The 27,325-nt window shown below is 46.7% G+C and overlaps 1 protein-coding gene across 1 annotated transcript in view; it reads left to right on the top strand.

The window, feature by feature from the left end:
* LOC311329019 (fibrinogen C domain-containing protein 1-like) overlaps positions 1-27,325 on the top strand; it is a gene marked incomplete at both ends in the record, with an annotated part of 99,318 nt that overhangs the window by 60,587 nt on the left and 11,406 nt on the right. The window contains 2 exons of the mRNA XM_084462905.1: positions 5,480-5,616; positions 23,341-23,437. Of these exons, the coding sequence (XP_084319031.1) occupies positions 5,480-5,616; positions 23,341-23,437 (234 nt within the window). The remainder of the gene's footprint in view (positions 1-5,479; positions 5,617-23,340; positions 23,438-27,325) is intronic.

Raw genomic sequence — 27,325 nt, 5'->3', positions numbered from 1 at the left:
CAATGCTTGTATTCTTTACCCCCTCGACCCCCCTCATCTTCGTCATGTAGCCCCCCCCCCACACACACACACACAAAGAGGAGCTCTCAAGAGCCCCCCCACAAACACACACTCTCACACACACACACTCTCTCTCACACACACACACACACACGCGCACAAGCACACACACACACACACACACAAACACACACTTCTGTGGTCCATGTCGCCTCCTCTGAGACTCGTCTGTGACCTCCCTCTCTTCCCAGCGTCCCCTCAGGTCCCATAGTGGCCCTCAGCACAGAGCATCTGCAAGCACACAGCACAGAGCACAGCAGAGGTGATGTGAGGGAGAGTAGGGGAGTGAAGGACCATGGGAAATGTAGTGCTGTGAGGGAGAGAATAAAAAATGAGTGTTTTTACTTGGTTCTCCGCATCACCCACAGCCTACACGAAACTGCAGGTAGACTAATAAAACGCAAGCCAGTGCATTGCCTACAGTCTATGACTAAATGCACAAGGCAAAATATGGCTCAAGCAGCTGTGATTCTGCAATTTTTCATATGATATTGGGGAAAGCCAAAGAGGGTTTTGGCGGTTTGTAAAAAGTCTTCTTAAGAATCTCTCGCTGTTCTCGCACAGCAGATTATTGTTTAATTCGCACACTGAAGTTCCATATAGAATCTTAACGTCCATATACCTTTTTCCAAGTGAATTGATCGGTCAGCGGGCAGTGTTTCATATGTTTTGATCCATAATCTGGAATTTAACCTGCCCCGGAGCAGGTTAGCTCGGCAGCATAAGTTACCACGGTGATATAGCACGGTGAAAAATGAAACCACATTCGTAGTACGGATAAACCAATCTTGAACCTGAAGTTATCGCGCAAACCCTGTAATCCTGTTTCTTTGTACAGGGCTCAGGGGAGTGAAGGACCACGGGAGATGTAGTGCTGTGAGGGAGAGCAGGGGAGTGAAGGACCATGGGAGATGTAGTGTTTGAGGGAGAGCAGGGGAGTGAAGGACCATGGGAGATGTAGTGTTGTGAGGGAGAGTAGGGGAGTGAAGGACCATGGGAGATGTAGTGTTGTGAGGGAGAGCAGGGGAGTGAAGGACCATGGGAGATGTAGTGTTGTGAGGGAGAGCAGGGGAGTGAAGGACCATGGGAGATGTAGTGTTGTGAGTGAGAGCAGGGGAGTGACTGACCATGGGAGATGTAGTGTTGTGAGTGAGAGCAGGGGAGTGAAGGACCATGGGAGATGTAGTGTTGTGAGTGAGAGCAAGGGAGTGGAGGACCAAGGAAGATATTAGCTGAATCCCAAATCGCGCACTTAGGCGAAAGTGCAGAGCACTCGCGGCCTTGTGGCCTTACATGCGCGTTCCCGCTAAGTCCACAAGGGCTCAGGGTAGTTCCAAAACGGAATTGCTAGGTCCACAAGTGCGCCACGCCGCCATTTTGCGCACTGTAACCGCACTTACCGAAAGTCCGCAATTTCACGGACTTAGGAGCAGAAAATACCCACAGCCCACCGCGTCTCATGTGACACAGTGCTTGAGTGCATCCGAGTCATGATCCCAGTGCATCACACATAAATGATGACATTTGCAGATAACACAACATTTATCTTGAAATCCACATGCTGCAAACATATCCCACCCAACCTAATGTTTTAATTATTATTAAATTAAAACAGAAGTCAATCGGTCAATTTGCAGAGCTGAAGGGAGCGTCAGAGCAGCCTCTGCGTCGGAGGAACGCGGCAGCCAATGAAAACGAAGTGGGAGGGGCATTGAGCGAAACTGGGAGTGCTGTCCCATTTAATTCACGGCCCTGCACCCTCTGGCCCTTCCAGCTGACGTCAATTAAGTGCTCAGGCCTCAGGCCACAAGTGCGAGGGGCCGCATGTGCGGTTTGCGCACTCAGATTGGGATTCAGCTAGAATGTTGTGAGGGAGAGCAGGGGAGTGAAGGGCCATGGGAGATGTAGTGTTGTGAGGGGAAGTGGGGGAGTGAAGGACCATGGGAGATGTACAACAGGATAAGTGAAGAATGCAATTTGATAACAGTGGTACATGCTCCAAAATGATCCTACCTTTCAGAACATTTGTGAGACACCACCCATTTGTTACTTTAGGAAACCCCGTTGTAGAGTGGTTCATAGCATGACCCAGCGTTGGCCTACATTGCCATCCAGCTGGCTATTTACACCTCCTGTGGGGTTCTTTAGATGTGGACATTGTGTTCATTGTTCTAATTACAACAACACTAAACACTTCATGCATCCTCACCAGGAACGAAGTAGAACATTCTGTATGCCATTAACTGACTCATCTCATGCTGTGTACATGTTAAAATGTCCATGTGGTCTAGTTTATTGTAGGACAAACAAAACAAGCACTTAAAGTCAGACTAGCATAACACAAAGCTCTAATACGCAATTACAATTGGGAGTATGCGATTACACTATGTTACATTATGTTTGTGAAAATCACTGCTCACTGACCTCTTTAAAACTTTGGGACACTGAGAAAATCACGCCCCCCCACCCCCCCATATTGTGCTAATGTTTGATTTGCTATTGTATTTGTATAGAGGTGACTACGAAACCTGATATGCTTCTTTTTTTTTTATGTCAATGTGGTACGCTATTGCATGGGTTCATTATACTGAATAAATGAACTCAAATCCAGAGAGCTGTTTCACTCAGTGAGTGATTTGTGCACTGAACTAAAACATTTTTTAAAGATGATCTGTGAGCTCCAGTACAGTACTCTCCTATCTGATCCAGTACAGTACTCTCCTATCTGATCCAGTACAGTACTCTCCTATCTGATCCAGTACAGTACTCTCCTATCTGATGCTGTTGGTCCAGTACAGTACTCTCCTATCTGATCCAGTACAGTACTCTCCTATCTGATGCTGTTGGTCAACTGAGAGCACCGGTCCTCATGTCTATGAGGAGGTTTTAGTGTGTGAACTGAAATTGGAAAATGTAGTGTTGAGAGGGAGAGTGGGAGAGTGAATGACCAGGGGAGTGAAGGACTATTGGAGATGTAGTGTTGTGAGGGAAAGTGTAGGAGTGGAGGACTATTGGAGATGTAGTGTTGTGAGGGAAAGTGGAGGAGTGGAGGACTATTGGAGATGTAGTGTTGTGAGGGAAAGTGTAGGAGTGGAGGACTATTGGAGATGTAGTGTTGTGAGGGAAAGTGGAGGAGTGAAGGACTATTGGAGATGTAGTGTTGTGAGGGAAAGTGGAGGAGTGGAGGACTATTGGAGATGTAGTGTTGTGAGGGAAAGTGGAGGAGTGGAGGACTATTGGAGATGTAGTGTTGTGAGGGAAAGTGGAGGAGTGGAGGACCATGGGAGATGTAGTGTTGTGAGGGAAAGTGGAGGAGTGGAGGACTATTGGAGATGTAGTGTTGTGAGGGAAAGTGGAGGAGTGGAGGACTATTGGAGATGTAGTGTTGTGAGGGAAAGTGGAGGAGTGGAGGACCATGGGAGAGGTAGTGTTGTGAGGGAGAGCGTGGGGGAGTGAAGGACCATGGGAGATTATGTGTTGTGAGGGAGAGTGTGGGGGACCACAAGAGATTAATTTCCAATCTCTTCTTTCCACGTTCTCCTCCTCCCTATCTGCTGATAAAGCTGCTTTCTTCCACTCTAAAATTCTAACCTTCCAATCCTAAAAAACTCCTTGAAACTTTCTCTTCACTACTCCAGCCCCCACCTCCTACTCCCAACTCCTCCCTTCTCCCTGATGATTTCGCCAAGTTCTTTGACAAGGAAGTTAACGATAGAAGATCCTCTTTCCCCATCCCACAGTCTACGCTCCGTGCACCAACCTCACCTCACCTCCCCACCCCCACCCTCTCTTCCCTCTCCGCCCTTCCCCCCTCCTCTCCACGTCCCACCTTATCCCACTTTTCTCCCCTCTCCACCAACGAGGTCCTCAACCTTGTAACATCTAACCGCCCCACCACGTGCTCCCTAGACCCTGTTCCCTTGACTCTCCTTCAGTCGGTTGCACCCGCACTACTTCCCTTCCTCACCTCATCAACGCATCTCTTGTATCAGGATGCTTTCCCTCTGCTTTCAAGACCGCCAGAGTCACCTCCCTCCTGAAGAAACCATCTCTCCCCTCACCCCTCTGATGTCAAAAACTTTCCCTTCTATCCTTTCTATCTAAAACACTGCTATCTTTAAGCAACTGTCTTCATACTTCCACCAGAACGACCTCCTCGGCCCTCACCAGTCTGGGTTCAAGGCTGGCCACTCGACAGAGACCGCCCTCCTTGCAGTGACGGAATCACTCCATGCCACGAGAGTAAACTCTCTCTCCTGTCCTGATACTTCTACACCTCTCTGCAGCATTTGATACGGTAGACACCCAAATCCTCCTCTCCACCCTTGAGGAGAAAGGTGCGATGTCGGAACTGCGTAGTCTGACTATGGGAGTTCCACAAGGGTCTGTCCTGGGTCCTCTCCTTTTTTCCCTCTACACTACATCTCTGGGCTCTGTCATTTGCTTGCATGGCTTCTCCTATCACTGCTATGCCGATGACACCCAACTGGTCCTGTAATTTCCCCCTTCTGATGCACAAGTGGAGACACTCATAGCTGGGTGCTTGGCTGACACATCACCTCAAGCTCAATCTGGACAAGACTGAGCTGCTGTTCCTCCCGGGGAAGGGCTACCCACACCGGGACCTGCACATCACCATTGAAGACACAGTGGTGATGCCGACTCAGACTGCAAGGAATATGGGTGTGACCCTGGATGACCAATTGTCATTCTCCGCACATGTCACATCATGACAGATTCATGCTCTACAACTTCTGGAGGATTTGCCCTTTCCTCACTGATGAAAGCATGTACTCATCCAGGCCCTGGTCATCTCCCGCCTGGACTACAGCAACCATTAAACCCCTGGAACTTGTCCAGAAAGCTGCTGCTCGCCTGGTGTTCAAGAGTCGCTGTCCTGACTCAAAACTCCTCTCTTCAAGAAGTACTTCAACGATTCCTCCCTCTTAAGCACCTATTGTATTTTAGATTGCTATTCTTGCACTTTGCCTTCAGCACTATATTATGCTCTTAGTGACTTGTTTTAGAAAAGAGATGCACTTGTGAGTTTTGGTAAGTAGTAGTACATTGGCTTTTCCTACGTTAAATGCAATTATTGTTAGTCGCTTTGGATAAAACCTTCTGCTAAATGACTGTAATGTAATGTAATGTAATGTAGGATTCAGACAGGTGTTGAGCTGTTGTCCTCATCTGCCATTATTACCGGTGCTCACCCAGGTTGCAGCTGCTAGCACCTGTTTCATCTGGCACAGGGATTGACAATTGATTTTTTTTTTCTCTGTTACTACGTGTCCTGCTTCTATATCCTGCATTTGGGTTCTCCAGCTCTGACCGTATCATCCTCTCTCTCTCTCTCTCTCTCTCTCTCTGTCTGTCTCTCTCTCTCTTTCTGTCCCTCTCTTCCACCTGTGGTCTCCAGGCTCCAAGCCTCGTGACTGTGGGGATCTGTATGCCAGTGGGCAGAGGGAGGATGGCATCTACTCTGTGTTTCCAACCCACTACCCAGCAGGCTTCCAGGTGTACTGTGACATGACCACCGATGGAGGGGGCTGGACGGTGAGTCACTCACACCCACACACACACACACACACACACACACACACACACACACACACACACACACATCCAAAACACACGAGCGGTGAGACGCACATACACACACCCACAGGCACAGTTATATAGAGATACACACACGTTACATACACACATGTTACATACACACACACACACACACACACACACACACACAAAAACACATCATCGTTCAACACAGTCTTTTCCATCCACTCTTATTTTTTTAGGCGGTTATCAAAATGAAAAACAGAGCAGGTAAAAGGGAATTAAATGTTTTTGTTGTGAGCATCTTTACTTATATTGGTTTTGCTTTCATTCATGACAGACTGCACTTAAGCAATAATGATGCAATTAAATAATAATGAAAACTGCACTCAGACCAACATTAGTTCTGTTGAAGCAGTTTTCTGCTCTATCCATCTACTAATTACTGTGTGAGGAGCATTGAACACACTGAATACTAGACAGAATCCTCCTAACTCACTAAATGAATAACACACACACACACACACACACACTGAGTGGAAGACATGAATTTTATAGATTATGTTACCTGTTCTGTAGACAAATGTGGTGCTGTAAATCAGATGTGAAAGTCAGATGAAACAAAAAAGGAGAGAGAGAGAGAGAGAGAGAGAGAGAGAGAGAGAGGATGATACGGTCAGAGCTGGAGAACCCAAATGCAGGACATAGAAGCAGGACACGTATTCCAATGAAATGGAGTTTTAATGGAAGGAGAAGGAGACTGAGGGATAGCGGGGTAGTCAGGGCACGTGGACAGGCAGCCTGTCAGGCAGGGAGGACAGGCAGGCAGGCAGGGAGGCAGAAACCAGGGAGTGTAACACTGAACAGCCTCTGAGTATGAAACTCCATAGAAGTCAAGAACACAACTGACGCGGAGGTAGAAACTAGGATCTGGCGCTGAGAGGATGGGAAGCCGGGGTAGAAATACTGCGTGGCGATGGGATGAGGAAAGGCAGGTGTGGAGACAGAGCAGGTGGACTGAATTATGTTAAGATAACGCTGAAGCCTGTTTTTAATTATTATTATTGTGCATCGCATTTGTTTTGTTGATTTGATTTGTGTCTCTGTTAGCCCTTTTCCACCAAAGGAACTCTGGTTTGTGAACCGGTTCGTTTCCAAATTCCTGGAACCTTGGTTCTGTCCAGAGAACGGGCCCGCGTTTCAACCAGTTCGACCAAAACCTACTATTTTGTGGTTACCGGTTCGGAACCAGCTTTCGGGTTCCCGAACTCATTTCTTTTTGGTCGAAATGCTCGGAACCATTTAAAATTAGGTTTGCGAACCGGCACCGAACCGTTTCCCTCCTGGTGGAAAAGGCCTATGTGTGAACTCGTCATCACTGTAAATGAGGGAAACCTCTGTGCTTTACGAGTATAAATAAAGGTTTGAATTGAAATTAAATGAAAATGAAGTCACACACGCGCGCACACAGTCGAAAGAACGCGGCCTCCCACTCCTCCGCGTGGGTAGAGGGCTGCAATTCCCGGAGGCCTGAGAGGTCAAAGGGGTAAAACCTGATGCCACTGAGGGTAGAAGGAAGTCTTCGCCTGAACCTAAGAGACTGAGGTCCCCCTGACCCCGGCGCTGGGGTACCCACAGGGTCCCCTGCTCCTCCTCGTCGTGAACCCCCACCACGGGTCATGGGGAGAGTCGGGTTATACAGTAACAAGAAAAGTATGTGCTCCATTGAAATGAATTACAGTAACCTGCAATGCTAGCACTTAGACTAAGTACACATTTTTATTAATACAGTAGTAAACATATGGAATGGTTGGATGGAATCCTCAAAAGTAGAGTGTAATTAACACTTCTTACTGGATTTTAACCTCTGTAATGTGAATCATAAGAGTAGGTTTGCCTGTTAAATACATTCCTCTTTTCACATCCTGTGACGAGCAATAGAATATCGAGCACGTCAAGGGATCACAGGTCATACGATTATTTTGGGTTAGACTGTATCTGTCCCTCAGGTTCATCTGAAATAATGTTTTAGAGAATGTCATGATGAGTTTGAAAGGAGACAACACGATGACGTGCTGAACATGTGACTATGATGGATCAGTGTGTGGGCAGAACATGTACTCATGTAATCAGTACATGTATTGATTTGTTGAAATTGATGTAATGCCTTATGTATGGGAGATGAGAGGGAAGAGAGAAAGAGTATATAAATTAGAGAGCATCAATGCTCCTTGGGACTCCATCGCCTGGATGACTAGAAAGCTTGGTGCTCCAGTCCAACCACCATGGAGAACCAGGAACTGCTGAAGTCAAACTAAGGCTGATAGGTGCACGGTGAGCTAGACTGGCCAGTTGGCCTACCGTCTCTCTCTAACTCATATTTAATTTTAATGATATGACTGTATCCATAATTCATCTATTATGCTTTGCTATTCACTTTGCTGTATCCAAACTGTCAGGTCACAGTGGGGGGTGCAGTCTGGGGCGGCAGTGGGGAAGTCACGAAGACGTATGTCATTAGGCTAGATGAATCTACTCGACCCTAGCCTGAGATTATTCATCAGAATCCCAGAGATGGTGCAACCCCGAGGGCTGGAGAATTAACCCCTTTGTGGAAGGCTGGTGCTGGGCTCAAACACACTCACACACACACACACTCACACTCTCTCTCACTCTCACTAGAGATGCGCGGATGGAGTTTGAGTGAACCCGAATCCGCGTGCACTCATCAATCATCCACCCGCCACCCTCCCGACATAATTATCTTCTAAAATGTAGAGACCCGCACCCGCACCCAACCCGCCAAACATGAAGTTATTGTATTTACATTTAAATTATGTCCAGCCGTTCGTGCTCATTCGTTTTTCATATAGGCGCATTTTCTTGACTTAAACAATTTAAAGATTATAGGCTTGCTTTCGCAGGATCTCGGTTGACGAAGTGGTCAAGGTATAGGCTATTTGAGTGAGCTGCTGGCAGGTCTCGCACTTTTTCGCAGTTGTTATAATATATATGATTATAGTAGTTATTAAATACGAATATAACTGACAAATCCACCCGCAATCCACCCGAAATTAATCACAATGTTGATTTTTATTGGCCCGCCCACCCGCGGATGTCGCGGACATATCGGCAATATTCGCAGCTCTAACTCTCACACACACACACACACACACACACACACACACTTTCTCTCTCTTTCTTTCTCTCTCTCACACACACACAGACACACACACTCTTTCTCTCTCACACAGACATGCACACACACACACACAGCCTGGGGAGATGGGGGGGCGGATGGAGGGAGGATCAAGAAGAGTAGAAATATCACAGAATCACTTGATCTATTTTTGGCTAGGTTATTAATGTTTATTATTGAGTGTGTGTACAGTATATGTGTGTGTGTGTGTGAGTGTGTGTGTGCGAGAGAGAGAGAGAGAGAGAGAGAGAGAGTGTGTGTAGGTGTGTGCGAGAGAGAGAAAGTGTGTATGTGTCTGTCTGTGTGTGTGTGTGTGTGTGTGTGTGTGTGTGTGTGTGTGAGAGAGAGAGAGAGAGAGAGAGAGAGAGAGAGAGAGAGAGAGAGAGAGTGTGTGTGTGTAGGTGTGTGTGAGAGAGAGAAAGTGTGTATGTGTCTGTCTGTGTGTGTGTGAGAGAGACAGAGAGAAAGTGTGCGTGCGTGCGTGCGTGCGTGCGTGCGTGCGTGCGTGCGTGCGTGCGTGCGCGCGCACACGGACATGTGTCAGTCATTGTCCAGGAATATGCGTAGGCAGGCAAGGGCATGCCCTCTTGTAATGTTCTGATGGAGTGGGAGAGACAGTGTGACAGAGTGCTCGGCACAGCCGGATCGACTTGAGCTATCTACCGTTCTGAACAGGACGCCATGTACTTTGGCGTAGGGTGTGTCAAATGTGTTTGATGTGAGAGCAGGTAGAGAGAGGAGGAGGATGCGGGGGAAGGGGGGGGGGGGGCTGGAGATTGAAGAGAAGAAGAAGAGACTGGGGAGGAGGGGTTGGGGGGGGGGGGGGGGGGTGTTACTGGATGCTTAAATAAGAAATGAGCCATATGCTGCTGCCTGTTCATAGTACGCACCCTTCCAACAGAACACTGCATCTGAGACTCACTGACACCCAGGCTGGGGGAGAGAGGGAAGAGGGAAGAGAAGGGGAGGAGAGAGAGGGAAGAGAGAGAGGAGGAGAGAGAGGGAAGAGAGAGGAGGGAGAGAGGGAAGAGAGAGGAGGGAGAGAGAGGGAAGAGAGAGAGGAGGAGAGAGAGGGAAGAGAGAGAGGAGGGAGAGGGGGAAAAGAGAGAGGAGGAGAGAGGGGAGCCAGGGAGAGGAGGGAGAGGGGGAAGAGAGAGAGGAGGAGAGAGAGGGAAGAGAGAGAGGAGGAGAGAGGGAAGAGAGAGGAGGGAGAGAGAGGGAAGAGAGAGAGGAGGGAGAGGGGGAAAAGAGAGAGGAGGAGAGAGGGGAGCCAGGGAGAGGAGGGAGAGGGGGAAGAGAGAGAGGAGGAGAGAGGGGAGATAGAGAGAGGAGGGAGAGGGGGAAGAGAGAGAGGAGGAGAGAGGGGAGCCAGGGAGAGGAGGGAGAGGGGGAAGAGAGAGAGAAGGAGAGAGGGGAGCCAGGGAGAGGAGGGAGAGGGGGAAGAGAGAGAGAGAGGAGGGAGAGAGGGAAAAGAGAGAGAGGAGGGAGAGAGGGGAGACAGAGAGAGAGAAACGAGTGAGGCACGCTAAATAGAAAACAGAGAGAGAGAGAGAGGAGAGAGGGAGAGACTGGAGAGAAGAGAAGCGGAGCAGGGGAACAGAGAAGCCGGAGGAGGGAGGGGGGGTTGGGGCTCTAGGTTTTGCAGCTGGTAGCTACAGTATGTAACCCCATCGTGTGTCCCGTGCTACACGATAACATGTGTGAGGCCCAGACCCCTGGTCCTGCCTGCTGTCAGATGGAGTAGTGTTAAATCCTGGCCTAACCTTTAGCGGAGTCTCTCCCTGCCGGCTGTGGTGGCGGGTGGGAAGGTCGCGGCAGTCTTGTCTCGGCGCCGGGCCCCGGGGCCGGAAGGGACCAACGCTATCATGGCCTTAGAATGGGGACTGAACAAGAGGGTGGTGTACTCTCCTACTATCTCTTAGCTGCAGTCGTACAGTTTGGACACCAGAGGCGATTTAGAACTATAGATGGTGTCCAAGGAAAGAATTGGCGTGCGTGTGTGTGTGTATGTGTGTGTGTGTGCGTGTTTGTGCTGCTCCACACCAGAGTGTGTTCATCATCCCAGCCAGCCCAGAGACACACTCCTCCATCATTCCACTGCTCTCTGGTCAAATCTATATGTCCGAGTTCAAGTTCAGTGCAGCTCCTGAAAGAATTATGTTTGACACTGTGTGTGTGTGTGTGTGGGCGTGTGTGTGTGTGTGTAGCTTCATGTAATGGACACTGGGGGTGTTGATCTATGGGTTGAGGCTGCGATGTCCATTCCAGTCAGCCGGACGGCCTGGAAATGTGAAAACAGAAAGAAATCAAGCCGTCACTTTTACTGTCCATCTCCTGGGGGTAAGTGGACTGCTTACCCCCATTCCTTTTCAACACGCATTCAAACCCTCCTCAGCAGCTCACCCAAACAACCTGCAGTAGAAAATCTAATGGAAAACTCTTCTTTTTAAAACGAGTCTGTATGTGTATATATGAGGAGATCCGTCCCGTAATGAGATTAACACCAATTCTTCACATTTGCATTTTATTATCAGAAATGATCGCTAATAGGTACCTTAAAATGCGTTTGTCAAATATGTGAAATAACAAACATTTCTCAAAATTTATATATGCCATTTTATGTATGTGCTTGTGTGTGTGTGTATGTGTGTTTGATATATGTACAGTACTCAGAGTATAAATAAAGCTTGAATGAATATGAAATATGACACGTTTTAAAAAGATGAGAAAACACTGTATGAGTAGTTTCAGGAGTATCTTTCCCGTTACCCGGAGTTGAACATTTGCCGTCCATGCACTCGTCAAGGTGGGTCTGTCAGTTGAGTGTGGCTCTGTACCCCAGCAGCAGCAGCAGCAGTGACAGGCCCTACCCAGAATCCTCTGGGGGAAAATGACACAGGCACGGGGGGGTATTTTTGTCCGTCAGACGCGACACGCCTCTCGAGAGATCTGCCGCGATACGTACTCCTCGTTACCGTCCCCACGCTCCTGCTGAGAAGAAAGGGGGGGGGGGGGGATTTGTGGTGATTGAAATGAAAAAAGGAAAGAGAGGGAGGTGATGGCCAGATGGAGAGGAGCGGAGGGGCGTGACGGGAGGAGAGGAGGAAAGAAGGGAGGAGAGATTGAGAGGAGAGGAGGGGAAGATGAGAGGAAAGGAGGCGAGGAGAGGCGGGAGGAGAGAGGTGCGGAGAGGAGAGGAGGTGGAGGGGAGTGCAGATGTGCACTGGTGATAGGTTTAGGTCTGGCTGCGGCTCTGTCAGGTAATTGCAGTATTTCTCTGCGTTCATAACTCAGCCTCCCAGGCTTGTCTCCCGCGACAGAGTTAGAAGAGATGGAGACGGATAAGAGATACTGCCTGAGACTACGGGGAGAAAAGACCTGTCATCTCCCTCTCTCTCTCTCCATGTCTCTCTCCCCCTTTGTCTCTCTGTCTCTCTCCCTTTCTCTCTCTCTCTTTGTCTCTCTCTCCCCCTTCTCGCCTTCCTTTTCTCTCTCTCCCCCTGTCTCTCCATTCCTTTCTCCCTCTCTCTGTCTCTCTGCTCCTCACGCACCCTTGATTCAGCCATACTTTCTTGTGTTCTCTCTTTCTGAATTCCGGTCCCACCCTTTATCTCCTCCACCTCTCTCTCTGTGTCTACGGGGTGGGGTGGGGGTGGGGGGGGGGCAGTCATGTTCTAGTTAAAGAACATTGTCTGTATGGTAAACGGAGAACGTTCACACTTCAAAGACTTACACATGCATTTTGCAGCATATACACACAAACCAACGACAAGAATATTCACACACACACACACACACACACACAAGTCCTCACTCATTATTCACACACCTACACACACACTTCTACAAACACAGATATGCACACATGCACGCACACAGTCACTCTCTCACACTCCACAGGGCATTTTTCAGGGAAAATGATTTTTCTATTCCGTCCTGAGGGTGTCACTATGACTGAAGGGTAATGTAGTTTATTATTATTATTTTATTTGCTAAAAGGAGACTAAAAATGAAGCCTGTATTAATAAATGATGGTCGCAGATACTGTACACAAGAGTGGTGTGTGGGTCTGCATTATCAAACGGTGCTTTTATCACAAATCTTTCTGAAATATTAAATTCCACTAAGAACTGAAATGTAAAAGTTTTATATTGAATGTATGATCGTGTGCATTTTTCTATTCCTCTTCGTTTTCTCTCTCCAGTGGGACTGCATTTTGAGCATTCGTACTGTCCTGCATGTTTTTCAATATCTCCCTCCCACTCGACTTTCTTCAATATTTAATTTGCTGTTAGTTTATAGGTTTGTAAAGCAGGTGGTGGGCTCTGCTGTTTTCATGTTTGTCTGAAGATGAACGGGTGAGCGGATGAGAGAATGAGGTCAAAGATGTTCCACTGAACATTCCTCAGGAATATTCTCTTAGGACTCTGGCCCTCACCACAGATAACATTTCATTTCAAACCTTTATTTATACTCGTGAAGCACTGAGGTTTCCCTCATTTACAGTGATGACGAGTTCACACAGAAACAATCAAATCAAATCAAACTTCATTTAAATAGTGCATACTGGGATTAAGGACTAGTTTAAAATTGGTACGTTTATTGTAGTACATTAAAAGCAAGCTGCAGATTAACAATGGCTTCCTGAACAGTATCTGCAATACAGTAGAGAACTTTATCATCAGCATATAAATGAACATGAGAGCTAGGTAGTGTAGAGACAATATCATTAATATAGATGGTGAAAATGTAAGGGGCTGGTTGGCTAGCAATTGGAGGTACAGAGAGGCAAGGCAAAAGAGTAGTCAAGTTCAGGCAGGGTCAATCGATCAACAAACAATGTCCAGAAAATGTAATCGCAGCTGTGGTCGAGGTCCGAGGAGAATGGGTCGGGGAAGCCGTGTGGCAGTCCAGGAAAGGGGCAGCAAACAAACCGGAATCTGGAGGAGGAGTGGAGAAATGAGCCACGGGAAGAAAAAAAAAAACTATCACAACTGCCAGCACAGAGACCATAGAAACCACAACTTGCCACAACGGATCTTAGGGAAGAACAGGCGACGAACATTGGGAAGACCAGGTTCTTCTAGGGGAGGTGATTGGATGAGTGGTGGCAGCTGGCGAGCCGCGCCCTCAGAGCTGGTTAGCAGAACCGTGTTCAGGTGTGCGGGGGTGATCAGTCGGAGGGCTGAAGTGAAAGGCTGTGGCGCGCGCGCTGCGGGAACGGTGGTGGGAGCTGGAGAGCGCCCAGGCGGAGGCGGAGCCGTAACAGAAAAGGACAGGACCCAACACCGATCCCTGGGACACACCTCTAGCTAGAGACAGGAAATCACACACAAGTCAAAAGCATCTCTATCCAAACCAATACTAGATAGTTTGTTTAAAAGCAGCTAGTGATCAAGTAATTTTCATTCATACATTGCACTCAAACTTTTATTCCTGTATTTTATTTTTCCTGCATTTTTTTTAAATGTCATTTTTTGCATTTCGTTTTATATGACCTTTTATGTGCGTCTTGCACTTTGTCTTAATGCTTTTAATGTCTCATGTAAAGCACATTGAATTGCCTTGTTGCTGAAAGGCTATACAAATAAACTTGCTTTTCCTTATCCCTATCACCCCCTTTGTGCAAAGGAACCACCGAGCAGATTTACAAACCTGCAGAACTATTCCAGATGCAATGGAGAGATTAAAATGTATGACAATGGCTCACTAATGACTGGGGCTGCCAGTTTTATAAAAAAATGTAGATCTAGACTGTCCTCTCGAGTAGAACATGTAGGATCTATGGATTGCAAGATTCTTAGAGTTTTACTGGGTGTAAATGAGATACATCAATCAATCAATCAAAGCTTTATTTGTATAGCGCATTTCATACTCAGAGGCAACACAATGCGCTTTACAGAGAACGGCCCACCCCTACATATTCCAGAGGGAAGAAAGAAAACAGTAATCACCCGGGGGACAGATAAGTGAGCTGTAAAAATTCTTCCCTGACCTCTCTCAACAAGGCGATCAAGCAAGCTCCTGGAGTATGTTTGTCTACCAGCTAAGAACGTTTATAAAGAAAAACATTACATTAAATTGCATATTCCGAAGTGGGAATGCAACCAGAGACAGCATCCAGGGAGCCAGCCCAGTATACAACCTATGCAATCAGCGCCCTGCCTCAGAGAAGTGCCTATTAAAAGCAAGGCAAATTTCATTTGGATCAGAGATCACACAATCCTCCACATTAATACATGAGGGCAGTGAGCTAGAGAATTTGTTTTTAGATACATATGTAGGTTCACTGCACCCCAGAATTTAGCTGGGTTTGAATAAGAGCTAGAGACTAAATCCAAGAAGTAACCAGATTCAGCTTTACTTATAGTTATGTGAGTTGTTATTTATGAGTTGTCTAAAAGGAAGCGAGTCTTGGGTATCCCTCGTGCGTCCGGCACGGGACCAGGCACAATTCCTATCATTAAACAAGTTAGACAGCTCACTAGAGTTGCAACTCTATCTTTAATCCTAGTCCTTTTAAAAGGGATGTGCTATCTACAAAGTAATTCAATGTTTTTACAAAAGAGTCCAGGGCAACTTGCACGTCATTAGACTCAACCGAGAATAGACTATTACAGTCAGTGATGTCATCTAAGAAGGATTGGGCATTGAAAGATCTAAGATTTCTCCTCAAGGCAATGTGTGGCCTTGTTTTCAATCAAAAACACCACAGGCAGAGATCCTGTCACATAGATTGGAAAAAATTCAATCAATAAGGGTGGATTTAACCAATTCTTTTTTATTCAGCCTAGTGGGCCCAGTAACCAACTGATAAAGGACGATATTACCACTCACTTCCTTCAGTTATTCAGAAGCAGCACTCTGCCAGTCCAGATTACAATCTCCCAACACAATGATCTCAGAATTTGAATACAAAGAGAGTATATCAGCAATTCTGTCAATAGCACTGACCTCAGCCTTGGGAGGCCTGTAGACACCAACCACAAATAATGAGCTGCTAGGCCCCAATTCGATGTTCAAAATACTTTGCAGTTCAAAAGACTTTGGGATGGTTATGGCATTCACAACAGAGAAAGGCACAGGCACCATTTTACATACATACCAACCCCACCACCCCTGCCTAATCTATCAACTCTATACATTATAATGCTGCACAGCTATGGACAAGTCACTATCAGACTTCTTTAAGCAGGACACAGACAGTACCAGAACGTCAGGGTCAGCCTGAGAGACTGGGATTTTCAGATGATCTAATTTATGTTGCTGAAGGAGACTTCTTATGTTTCAATGAATCAGACCAAGCCCTTTCCTTTCCTTAAAGGCAGCTGGATTATTATTAAGTGTAGAAATCAAATAATTGTGCATGGATTTGTAGAGGGAGAGGTCCTGAACACATATCCATAAGACTTCCTCATGAGATATGCATAATTCCGATGTTATGGCTTGTCAAAGATTAGACATTTCTGATCTGTGTACAGTAAGACTTTGCAATGGAATTTCTCCAAAACTACACTGTACAAATCAAATAATCTTGCATGGATTCGTAGAGGGAGAGGTCCTGAACACATATCACTAAGCCTTCCTCATGAGATATGCATAATTCAGATGTTATGGGTTGTCAAAGATGAGGACATTTCTGATCCTTGTACAATAAGATTTTGCAATGGAATTTCTACAAAACTACACTATAGAAATCAAATAATTTTGCATGGATTCGTAGAGGGAGAGATCCTGAACACATATCAATAAGCTTTGCTCATGAGCTATGCATAATTTAGATTTCATGGCTTGTCAAAGATGAGACATTTCAGATCCGCATACAGTAAGACTTTGCAATGGAGTTTCTCCAAAACTACACTGTAGAAGCCAAATATTATTTCATGGGTTTGTAGAGGTACTGTAGAGGTCCTGAACACTGTGAAAGTAAGATATTTCTGCATATTAGGGAGAAGTCCTGAATTCATATACACATGCCATTTGGATGCCGTAAGGCATGGTGTGCGCGTGCTGAGGTGCTGGGGACCTCCGGGTCTGAGTCTGAGGTGAAGGGGAGCGGGAACGCGCCCCAGTCCCGGTGGTGGGAGGCGGAAACTCGGGTGAGTTCGAATGCCGTGGAGAGGACCCTTGGCAGCGGCCAGGAGAACGCACAGCGCGCCGAGAGCGCATGGAGGTAGAGAGGTGCGGTTCTGGACGCAAGGACGGGCGAGCCGTAACAAGATCCCTCCAAAACGGATTATGCCATCAATCCAGCAGAAACTCTGTCTGTACACCGCTCTGACAGGACTATGGAAACCAAGAAAGGGCGGCGGAGTATGTGTGCCAGTTCACCAGGAATGGTGCAACGACAAGAACATCACGTCACTGCAATGCCATTGCACGTCCGACTTGGAATTCTTTGCAATAAAATGTTGACCGCACTTTCTTCCACGTGTTTGCCTCATTTACAATCGTGGTTGTGTATATTCCACCGCAGCCGACGACGTTGTCCGCCCTCTCAGTGCTCCGCAAAGCATTGAACTACCAATCTAGCGGCCGAAATTTTTCGCTAATTGTAGCCGATTTTAACCAGGCAAACCTAAAGAAAGCATTCCCCAACTTCCACCAACACATGGACTGTGCAACGAAAGGATCAAAAACTTTGGATCACTGCTATACCCTGTTCAAAGGGGCATACAGGGCCGAACCAGTGGCACTACAGTAAACACTGATCACGACAGCTACTGTATCTTCTCATGGCCTGGTTATGTAAACAAACTACGCAAAGAATGCCGGAGATAGAAGAGGTGTGTCTATGGACGGAACATTCAGGAAACAGCATGCAGGTTGCATTGCACAAGGGGCTATGGTGTAGGTTCACTAACACAACTGTTGAACAACTGCTAAAAGACAACACAGATATAAACACACTTACAGAGCAAGTAATTGAAATATTCGGGAAGGCTACAGAGAAGAATGTAACCAAACAGACCATAGAAACCTATCCAAATCAGAAACTCTGGATTAACAATAAAACATGCAATGCCTACAAACTAGGACTACAGACTGGCAACATAGACAATTATATGGCTGCATACAACATAAGGAGAACAGTGAAGGAAGTCAAGAGGGAATACGGTGAGACTACAAGGGATCTCCATCCTCCTCAGGAGGTGTAGACGCTGCTCTGGTGAACAGCCTCAACACTTCCTATGCACGGCCATCGCACCTGAGGCGGAGGAGAGTGGAGGGGAAGACAGAGCACTCATTCTCTCTGAACACACGTCAGAAGGGTTTTTTAACAGGTGAACACCAGGAAAGTCGCAGGACCAGATGGTATTGCAGGGTGGGTCCTCAAGGCGTGTGACCAACTGGCTCCTGTGTTCACAGTGATATTCAACCTGGCCCTGGCCCAGTCCATTGTCCCCACATGCTTCAAGAAGTCCTTCATCCTCCCCGTACTGAACAAGCCAAGACCAGCTCGCCTTAATGACTATCGCCCGGTAGCTCTCACCTCTGTGGTAATGGAGTGCTTTGAGAAGCTGGTCAAGGAACACATCTGCTCCTCACTGCCCAGCACACTAGATCACCTACAGTTCTCATACAGACTCAAGGGATCCACACAAGTTGCAATAGCTCACATCCTCCACACTACCCTATCCCACCTAGACAAGAGCAAGGGGAACGTGTTGGGTTATGTGAGACTGCTGTTCATTGACTACAGTTCAGCTTTCGACACTATAACCCCCACCTAGACTCAACACCAAGCTCAGGGTCCTGGGGCAAAGTGATACCCTGTGCAAGTGGATCCTGGACTTCCTGTCAGACAGACCCCAGGTGGTGAAGATAGCCAACCACACCTAATCCTCCCTCACATTTAACACGGGATCCCCCAGGGCTGTGTGCTGTCCCCACTACTGTACTCCCTGTACACACACGACTGTACAGCCACCTTTGACTCCAATACCATGGTCAAATTTTCTGACGACACAGCAGTGATAGGCCTGATCAGCAACAATGATGAGAGGGCCTACCTGAAGGAGGTGAGGCTCTGATCCAAGGTTGTCAGGAAAACAACCTCCATCTAAACGTCAGCAAGACAAAGAAGATGGTGGTGGACTTTGGGAGGAAGCAGGAGAGGAATTACACCCCTCTAATCATCAACAGGACCCCTGAGAGAGTTTGACAGCTTCAAGTACCTTGGCGTCCAGATCACCAAGGACCTGAGCTGGTCAATACACATAGACACTGTGGTGAGGAAAGCATGTCAGAGACTGTACCACCTCAGACAACTGAGGAAATTCAGAGCGTCCCACTAGATCCAACAGAGTTTCGACTCAAAGTTACCGTGAGTGATTTTTTGATGAACTGGGGTACAACCCAGTGACTCAAGGGACCTCAAGAACTAACCAATCCGGAGATCTTGTTTGGTCATGACTAGAACGCCATGTGATGAGGGATGCCAGGTAATTATGTAACTTTTGTAAGATTGCTATACAGTACACATATGTACAGTACAGGAGCAAATGCTGCGTTCTCCTTGTGGTCAGGAATGGCCAACCCACTGCCTGATAGAGATTACAATGATGCATTCTAAAATGATCACCAGTAATAAAATGAAGTTGCTGAATGATAAATTGTCAACTTTTTTCAAAGTGATAGAGGCAGCATGCATAATATTATTGCCATAGCCAATTACTGACAAGAAAGTAGACTGAACTAAAAGCTTCCTGTCATCATGCAAAAACATGACATTTCTATGAAAGAACCCACATTTTACCATTAACATTTTATTTGGCTCATCAACATACACTTTGAAAGATGTCTTTTCATCACTAAAATCCCAAGATGCTTAAAAGGGCACTCTCTCAATTATAGAACCATCCAAAGTGCAAATAATTAAGACAGTTTCCTTCAAAGAGTGGGATCTTGAAAATTGCATATAATTTGTTTTTGTCTATTTAGAGGGGTAGTTCAGAATTTTGGACATAGCGCCTCATGTACGACTTCCCCATAATGTTGTTGGGTGATGGAGAATATTTTCATCTGATTCCATATTGTCTCATTCTAGTGTTAGTGGCAGTAGAAACGGCTATTTAAAGAAAACTCACGTAAACTCATCATAACCCATCGTTAGTATTGTTGATCCCATTTGTTTGTTTGGACCTAAAGTATATGGCTCTGAAGTGCAATACAAATAAAATGTACTTTACTCTCTCTAAATAGGGAGGCAGAGCGATAAGTAACTAGCCGGCACTATTGTCTTCACAACAACAAGGAACAGAAGAGTGGACTATTACTATCAATACAACAAGTTGCAGTGGCCACCTTTGAAAGGGATACAGGGATACACTGTATGTCTGACTTTGTTGAGGAGTTTAGTTTATCTGGCGATCCTTACTTGTTTGTAGTGTTCATAAGTAGAGACTGACCAATAATCAGCTCGGCCGATAATTACGGACGATATTCACGGTTTGGCGTCATATCGGCTTCATGAAGACGATATTGCGTCACTGCCAAAGAGCCATATAATGTTGGTGAGCGCTACCGAACATGCACACATCGCCAAGGAACCGGACGGAGGAGTCTTAGTATTAGGTTGATAACACCTTACTACATTGGGCATGCTTGGTTGTGTTTCATGATTAGTAGCAGTGTTCAGTCTCCCTCTCAGTAGCCTGCCCTGTTCTAGATGGCAAGGTTCAGCTACTGTAGCTTGTAAAACATTCAAACATTTCAAATTATTATTTTTTACTTATTATATTTATTTTTTATTGTATTTGCTTTTGTTGGATGATTCAAAGAAGAACATGGGACTGATGGTATTTATTTTATTTCATTTGTATATATGTGTGAGCTGTAACATGATACGTGCCCAGGTGATAACCAAAATAAAAAACATAATATAAACTATTTTATTTGCATAGCTTTTTAAATCAGCTTTATCTCCTTGTCATTTTGTACAAAAGAAAATAAAAAAAAATGAATTGGTGATACTGAATATCTGCCTTAAATATCAACGATTCAGCCACCTCAACTTGGCAATTATCGGTATGGGTATCGGCCCTGAAAAAAAAAGCATATCGGTTGATCTCTATTCATAAGTGAGTTTTCTTAGAATTCTAGCCATTTCATTTCGATTGCACTACCATAAGCATGCCACTAACACCCGAATGAGAGACAGCATGGAATCCGTTGAAAATGTTCTCCATCAATCAAGAAGAAGATTGTGGGTAAGTCATAAATGAGGCTGTGTCCAAAATTCTCAGCTACCCCTTTAAGCTTTAGAAGCGAGCACTGGATCAAGTCAAAGGCTGTCTGCAAAATAGATAATTTTCCTCCCAATGTAGGAGCAGATGAATAAATTACTGTATCATCAGCATAAAAGTGCACCTCACAGCCATTTTCAAAATAGATGTTATTACTCTACAAGATGAAAAGTAAAGGACCTAGAAAATAACCCTGCAGTAGGCTACACCTTCAGTGACCTCCATACTGTAAAAGAGGATTGGAGTGTCTGCTCAACTGTCTCCCTCCCTCCCTTTCTCGCTCTCTCTCTCTTTCTCTCTCTCTCTCTCTCTCTCTCTCTCTCTCGCTGTCTCTCTGTCTATCTCAAGGATGTTGGGATGTGTGTGTGTGTGGTAGCTGCCTAGTGCAGAGATTAGGTCACCCTGGTAGGAAGCACTATCCCTTTCTAAAGCAGAGATGACCAGGCCTGGTGCCAGAGGAGAAGTTCTTTGGCAGGTGTGAGGGATGCAGGTACAGTAGGTAGTCATTAGGGATACAGGGGCCTACACTATGGTGATACCTGAACTCATTCTCTACAATGTTGCCCTTGTTCTTACCTCTGCAGAGGGGATAGAGAGGTAGAGAGAGAAAGAGAGGGGAGGGACATATAGAGAGATATGTGTAGAGATGTAGCGATAGAGAGAGGGAGGGAGAGAGGTAGAGAGATGTATAGAGGTAGAGCCAGAGTATGCAAGAGAGAGATATAGAGAGATGTACAGAGATGTAGAGTGAGGGAGAGAATGGTGGAGAGAGAGACTACAGTAGAGGTCTGCAAGCCCGACATGGCCCAACGGGGCCTGGCCCGACACTATGGACAGATTAGGGCTGGGCTGGGGCCGATTTTTTTGGACAAACATCGAATTCTGAAGTCTGCCAAGTGAGACCAGGCTGGCATGGCAGCTGCCACCATTGGTGAATGAGTGAATGAGAGGCCATTGTAAATCACTTTTTGATAAAAGCGCTATAAATGCAGTCTATTTACCATTTACCATGTACAGTTAGCCTCGTCCTCCCAATTCTCACTCTCCTTCATCAACCTAATATGATGGTGTTGATGTTGACAATAGTGACAGAGATGATATTGATGATTATGATGTTGTTGACCAGAACCATGATGATGATAATGTTGGTGAAGGCCATGCAATACCGCAGTCCTATTTTATTGTTTGCATTCTATGTTGAAAACAAAACAATTCTATTGGTTATCATGGAACTGTCGGGGTTCAGTGGTGTGTAACATGCTGTCGCAGAGAATTGCCTTTGTGATTTCGACAACAGGATCATCACACACACACACATACACACACACACACACACACACACAAACACACACATTTGCAATAATGTGAGCTACACGACCATTTGCATTTATTTTCTAACATTGAATTTTGGAAAGACAAACATAGACATGTGGACAGAGCCACATACAAACAGTTTTCCCAACAATGTCCAAATAGTTCATAGCTAGCATCAGCCATTTATCAAAATATATTTGTTTGTTAAGTGTCTCCCATGCTGTATACTCCACCTAGCCTGATGGAGTGCCATGCTTTAGAGATTATGTGAACAGGAGGATAGCCTAATCCCATATTTTCTTTAGTCTTACATTTTATGGGAGGGATTATTGTATAAAGAGAATATTCCATTTCGTAGCTTTCAATCAAGTTTTAATAGACTGACTTTATTAACTTCAGACAAATTGCCTTTTCAGAGGGGAGAGCATATGCATTATTCATCAGTGAGAGCAAAGGCATTCATGACTCAGGGAATTTAAAGGTGTTCTTAGATCCAGATGATCCGTGCTCCACTCACACACACACACACACACACACACACACACACACACACACACACACACACACACACACACACACACTCCCAGTCACTCACCATGACTCACCACTGAGTGGTTCAGTGGTTAATCTCACCTGACTGCTAATCTTGACCAGGGGCGGACTAGGGAAATAATTCAGGCCGAGAAATGTAGCCCCAGTCACACGAAATGGACGGGCTTTCTGATTGTGAATAATAAACTGTCGGCAAGTTGTTGAGCGGGGGGGGGGGGGGGGGGTATTGCTGACAGGTAATTATGATTGTCGTGCGATTTCTTGACGGGGGGGGGGGGGGGGCAGGCCACTTAGCGCGCCAGGCCACCGGGAAAACTCCTGGTGCTCCCGATGGAGAGTCCGCCCCTGATCTTGACCCCAACCCTGTGCCCTGCCCATGACCTTTGAACCTTTGCTTTGGTTGTCTAGGTGATCCAGCGCAGGGAGGATGGCTCAGTCAACTTCTTTCGTGGATGGGACTCATACCGCGAGGGATTCGGCAAAATCACTGGAGAGCACTGGCTTGGTGAGTGTGTCTTTGCATCGACAGTGTCTTGAGGAGTACACGAGTGTTTTGAGGAGTACACGAGTGTCTTGAGGAGTACACGAGTGTGTTGAGGAGTACACGAGTGTGTTGAGGAGTACACGAGTGTCTTGAGGAGTACACGAGTGTGTTGAGGAGTACACGAGTGTGTTGAGGAGTACACGAGTGTGTTGAGGAGTACACGAGTGTGTTGAGGAGTACACGAGTGTGTTGAGGAGTACATGAGTGTGTTGAGGAGTACACGAGTGTGTTGAGGAGTACACGAGTGTGTTGAGGAGTACACGAGTGTGTTGAGGAGTACACAAGTGTGTTGAGGAGTACACGAGTGTGTTGAGGAGTACACGAGTGTGTTGAGGAGTACACGAGTGTGTTGAGGAGTACACGAGTGTGTTGAGGAGTACACGCGTGTGTTGAGGAGTACACGAGTGTGTTGAGGAGTACACGAGTGTGTTGAGATGTACATGAGTGTGTGGAGATGTAGGAGTACAGGAATGTGTTGAAGACAGGAGTGGGCTGAGGAGTACAGGAGTGTGTTGAAGAGTATAGTAGTGTGTTGAGGAGTACCGGAGTGTGTTGAGGACAGGAGTGATTTGAGGAGTACAGGAGTGTGTTGAGGAGTATAGTAGTGTGTTGAGGAGTACCGGAGTGTGTTGAAGAGTATAGTAGTGTATTGAGGAGTACCGGAGTGTGTTGAGGACAGGAGTGATTTGAGGAGTACAGGAGTGTGTTGAGGAGTATAGTAGTGTGTTGAGGAGTACCGGAGTGTGTTGAAGAGTATAGTAGTGTATTGAGGAGTACCGGAGTGTGTTGAGGACAGGAGTGATTTGAGGAGTACAGGAGTGTGTTGAAGAGTATAGTAGTGTATTGAGGAGTACCGGAGTGTGTTGAGGACAGGAGTGATTTGAGGAGTACAGGAGTGTGTTGAGGAGTATAGTAGTGTATTGAGGAGTACCGGAGTGTGTTGAGGACAGGAGTGATTTGAGGAGTACAGGAGTGTGTTGAAGAGTAGAGGAGTGTGTTGAAGAGTATAGTAGTGTGTTGAGGAGCACCGGAGTGTGTTGTGTGTTGAGGAGGTGGGGTGGGGGTATTAAGCCAGTGGTCTTCCAGCCAGCATCAGTGGAGCTCTTGCTTGCTTTACCAAGGCTGCTCTGCTGTGGCATTGCCCCCCCTCCCTCCAATCACCGGTTACTCTACCTCCAGGACAGACATGGTGTAAAAATGGATCAGAGAGCAATATCTGCTTCTTCTGCCTCTTTCAGCTCTCCATCTCTCTCTCTTTCTATCTCTCACTCTCTCCCCCTCTCCATCTCTCTCCATTTCTCTCTCTTTCTTTCCTATCTCTCTCTCGCTCTTGTAACCACATATCTTTCTCTGTTCAGTATCTCCCGTGCTCTCTCCCATGTCCTTTTGGTGTCTGACTGATGTTTTTCTCACCTCGCATCGTTACCGTCTCTCTGGCTGCAGCTGTGGTGCTCTGCTCTGCATGTAGCCTCCGCGGGTGGCTGCGGTTTTGTTTCTGTATTGTGTGTGTGTGTGTGTGTGTGTGTGTGTGTGTGTGTGTGTGTGTGTGTGTGTGTGTCTGAAGTACCACATTGGGTGTGGAGTGTAATTTTAGTATACTGCAGTGGTCTCCTGACCCATTAGTGCCTCAGCCTGCGGTGAAAAGCTCAACCACTGCCTTGTTACCGACAGACTGACGATCACCAAGGGAACAGGAAGAAAACCAGTCTGTCGCAGTCTTTTCCTCTTTCAATGGTACGGCCCCACAAATTGAATAATATATTTTTTTAAAGTGCACAAATTACAGTGTTTATACATGCCACTCATCTTTGACAAGCTGGGGAAATATGAAAGCTATAATTGAGCTCCGAGTTCCCCTGAGTGGCACATGTGGTTAGTCAAACAGAGCATTGAGGAGGAGTGTGCACGTGTGCGTGCGTTTGCATTTGTGTGTGTGTGCAGTATCTGAGCCGAGTGAAGTTTGTGTGTGTGTGTGTGTGTGTGTGTCTGTGTCTGTGTGTTTGTGTGTCTGTGTGCTTGTATATAGATGGGAAGTTGGGATGGAGGGAGGAGAGGTGAAAAGAGGAACGAGGAGGGAGGAGAGGAGGGAGCGAGGAGGGGAGGGAGGAGAGGGGAGGAGAGGACGGAGGGAGGAGAGGAGGGAGTGAGGAAGGGAGGGAGAGAGGAGAGGAGGGAGCGAGGAAGGGAGGGGAGGAGAGGACAAAGGGAGGAGAGGAGGGAGTGAGGAAGGGAGGGGAGGAGAGGACAAAGGGAGGAGAGGAGGGAGTGAGGAAGGGAGGGGAGGAGAGGACAAAGGGAGGAGAGGAGCGAGCGAGGAAGGGAGGGAAAAGAAGGGAGGGAGGAGAGGAGGGAGTGAGAAAGGGAGGGAGAAGAAGGGAGGGAGGGGAGGAGAGGACGGAGGGAGAAGAAGGGAGGGAGGGGAGGAGAGGACGGAGGGAGGAGAGGAGGGACGGAGGGATGGAAATGAGACAGCACTCTCTGGACGTGTCATCCATTATAGCCTCTTTTCAGCCCAAAACATCCCTCCTTCTGTTCCCCTCTTTCACCTCTCCATCCATCTCTCCTTCTCCATCTCTCTCTCCTTCTGCATCACTCTTTTTTTCTCTCTCCAGTTGTGCCCTTGTGTCTATCCAGCCACTATACTCCATCTATTCTACAGTATGTAGCAGGTTAACCTTCTAGGAGAAATGTCCAACTAAGCACAGTCATTTACTCTCTCTCTCTCTCTCTCTCTCTCTCACACACACACACACACACACACACACACACAGAAAACAAACAACACAGAGCACTAATCACTGTACTTGTATGATGCAGTGTGTGACAACTAAAGCTTTGAACTTTGAGAGGCAGACACACAGGTACAGCATGTGCAAAGCCCACGGGTGAAGAGTAATGGATGTGGCTCTGTGCGCTGAATGCTTTTAAATGTCAAACGGCAATGGTGTCTGAAGGAACATTATGTTCACATGATCCGCTGTGCTCGGGAGATTATCCTTTGTCGTCGAGCGTTCGCTATAGTTTGTTACCACAGACAGCCATATCCCTCTGTGTTAATGGAGTCCTATTGAGCACAGTGACAGAAATACATAATGTGCCTATCCTCCAAAAGCTAATAGATGGCCTGGAGAGGTATTCATACCGAAAGGAAAACTATTTATTTCACATCAAGAGTTCATACTGCCACGTTATTTGATACACACACACACACACACACACACACACACACACAACACACACACACACACACACAGTTACACCCACACACACGCACTCACACACACACACACACTCACACACACACACACGGTGACACCCTGGCTCATTTACTGTAACGTCACATGCATAAAACAGCAGCATACTGCCTATAAGGCATTCCACACACCCACATAAGCCTCTCTTGCACGGTAGGGGCCGAACGGTTATCAGGGGCCACCGTTCCACGCTGCTCTCGACTCATGGGAACTGCTACCATCTCCGTTTTCCATCTGTCGGGATGATGGAACCAGGCAGGCAAGCGAGACCGGGGATCAGCGACGGCGACCCTTCGCGTACGGCGCCGACGTGCGCCAGTTGTTGTTGTCGCGCCCCATTCTGTTATGATATGTTGTATTCTGTTCCGTTACCTGACAATATGGATGAGGATTCAATGTATTTTGCTCTGTCTTGGGGTTTTCTTGGTGTGTCTGTGTGTGTGTGTGTGTGTGTGTGTGTGTGTGCGTGTGTGTGTGTGTGTGTGTGTGTGCGTGTGCGCGTGTGTGTGTGTACAAAGCGTGCATGACGGCGAAACCAGTGTGTCTAAGCCAGCCAACCTGAACGGTTCTGCTGCACTGAACATGGCTGTCTGAC

Source organism: Borostomias antarcticus (genome assembly GCF_949987555.1).
Source record: "Borostomias antarcticus genome assembly, contig: scaffold_79, whole genome shotgun sequence".
In the NCBI taxonomy this organism is placed as follows: domain Eukaryota; kingdom Metazoa; phylum Chordata; class Actinopteri; order Stomiiformes; family Stomiidae; genus Borostomias; species Borostomias antarcticus.
Note: the sequence above shows the minus strand (reverse complement) of the source record. Positions and strands in the feature narration are given on the sequence as shown.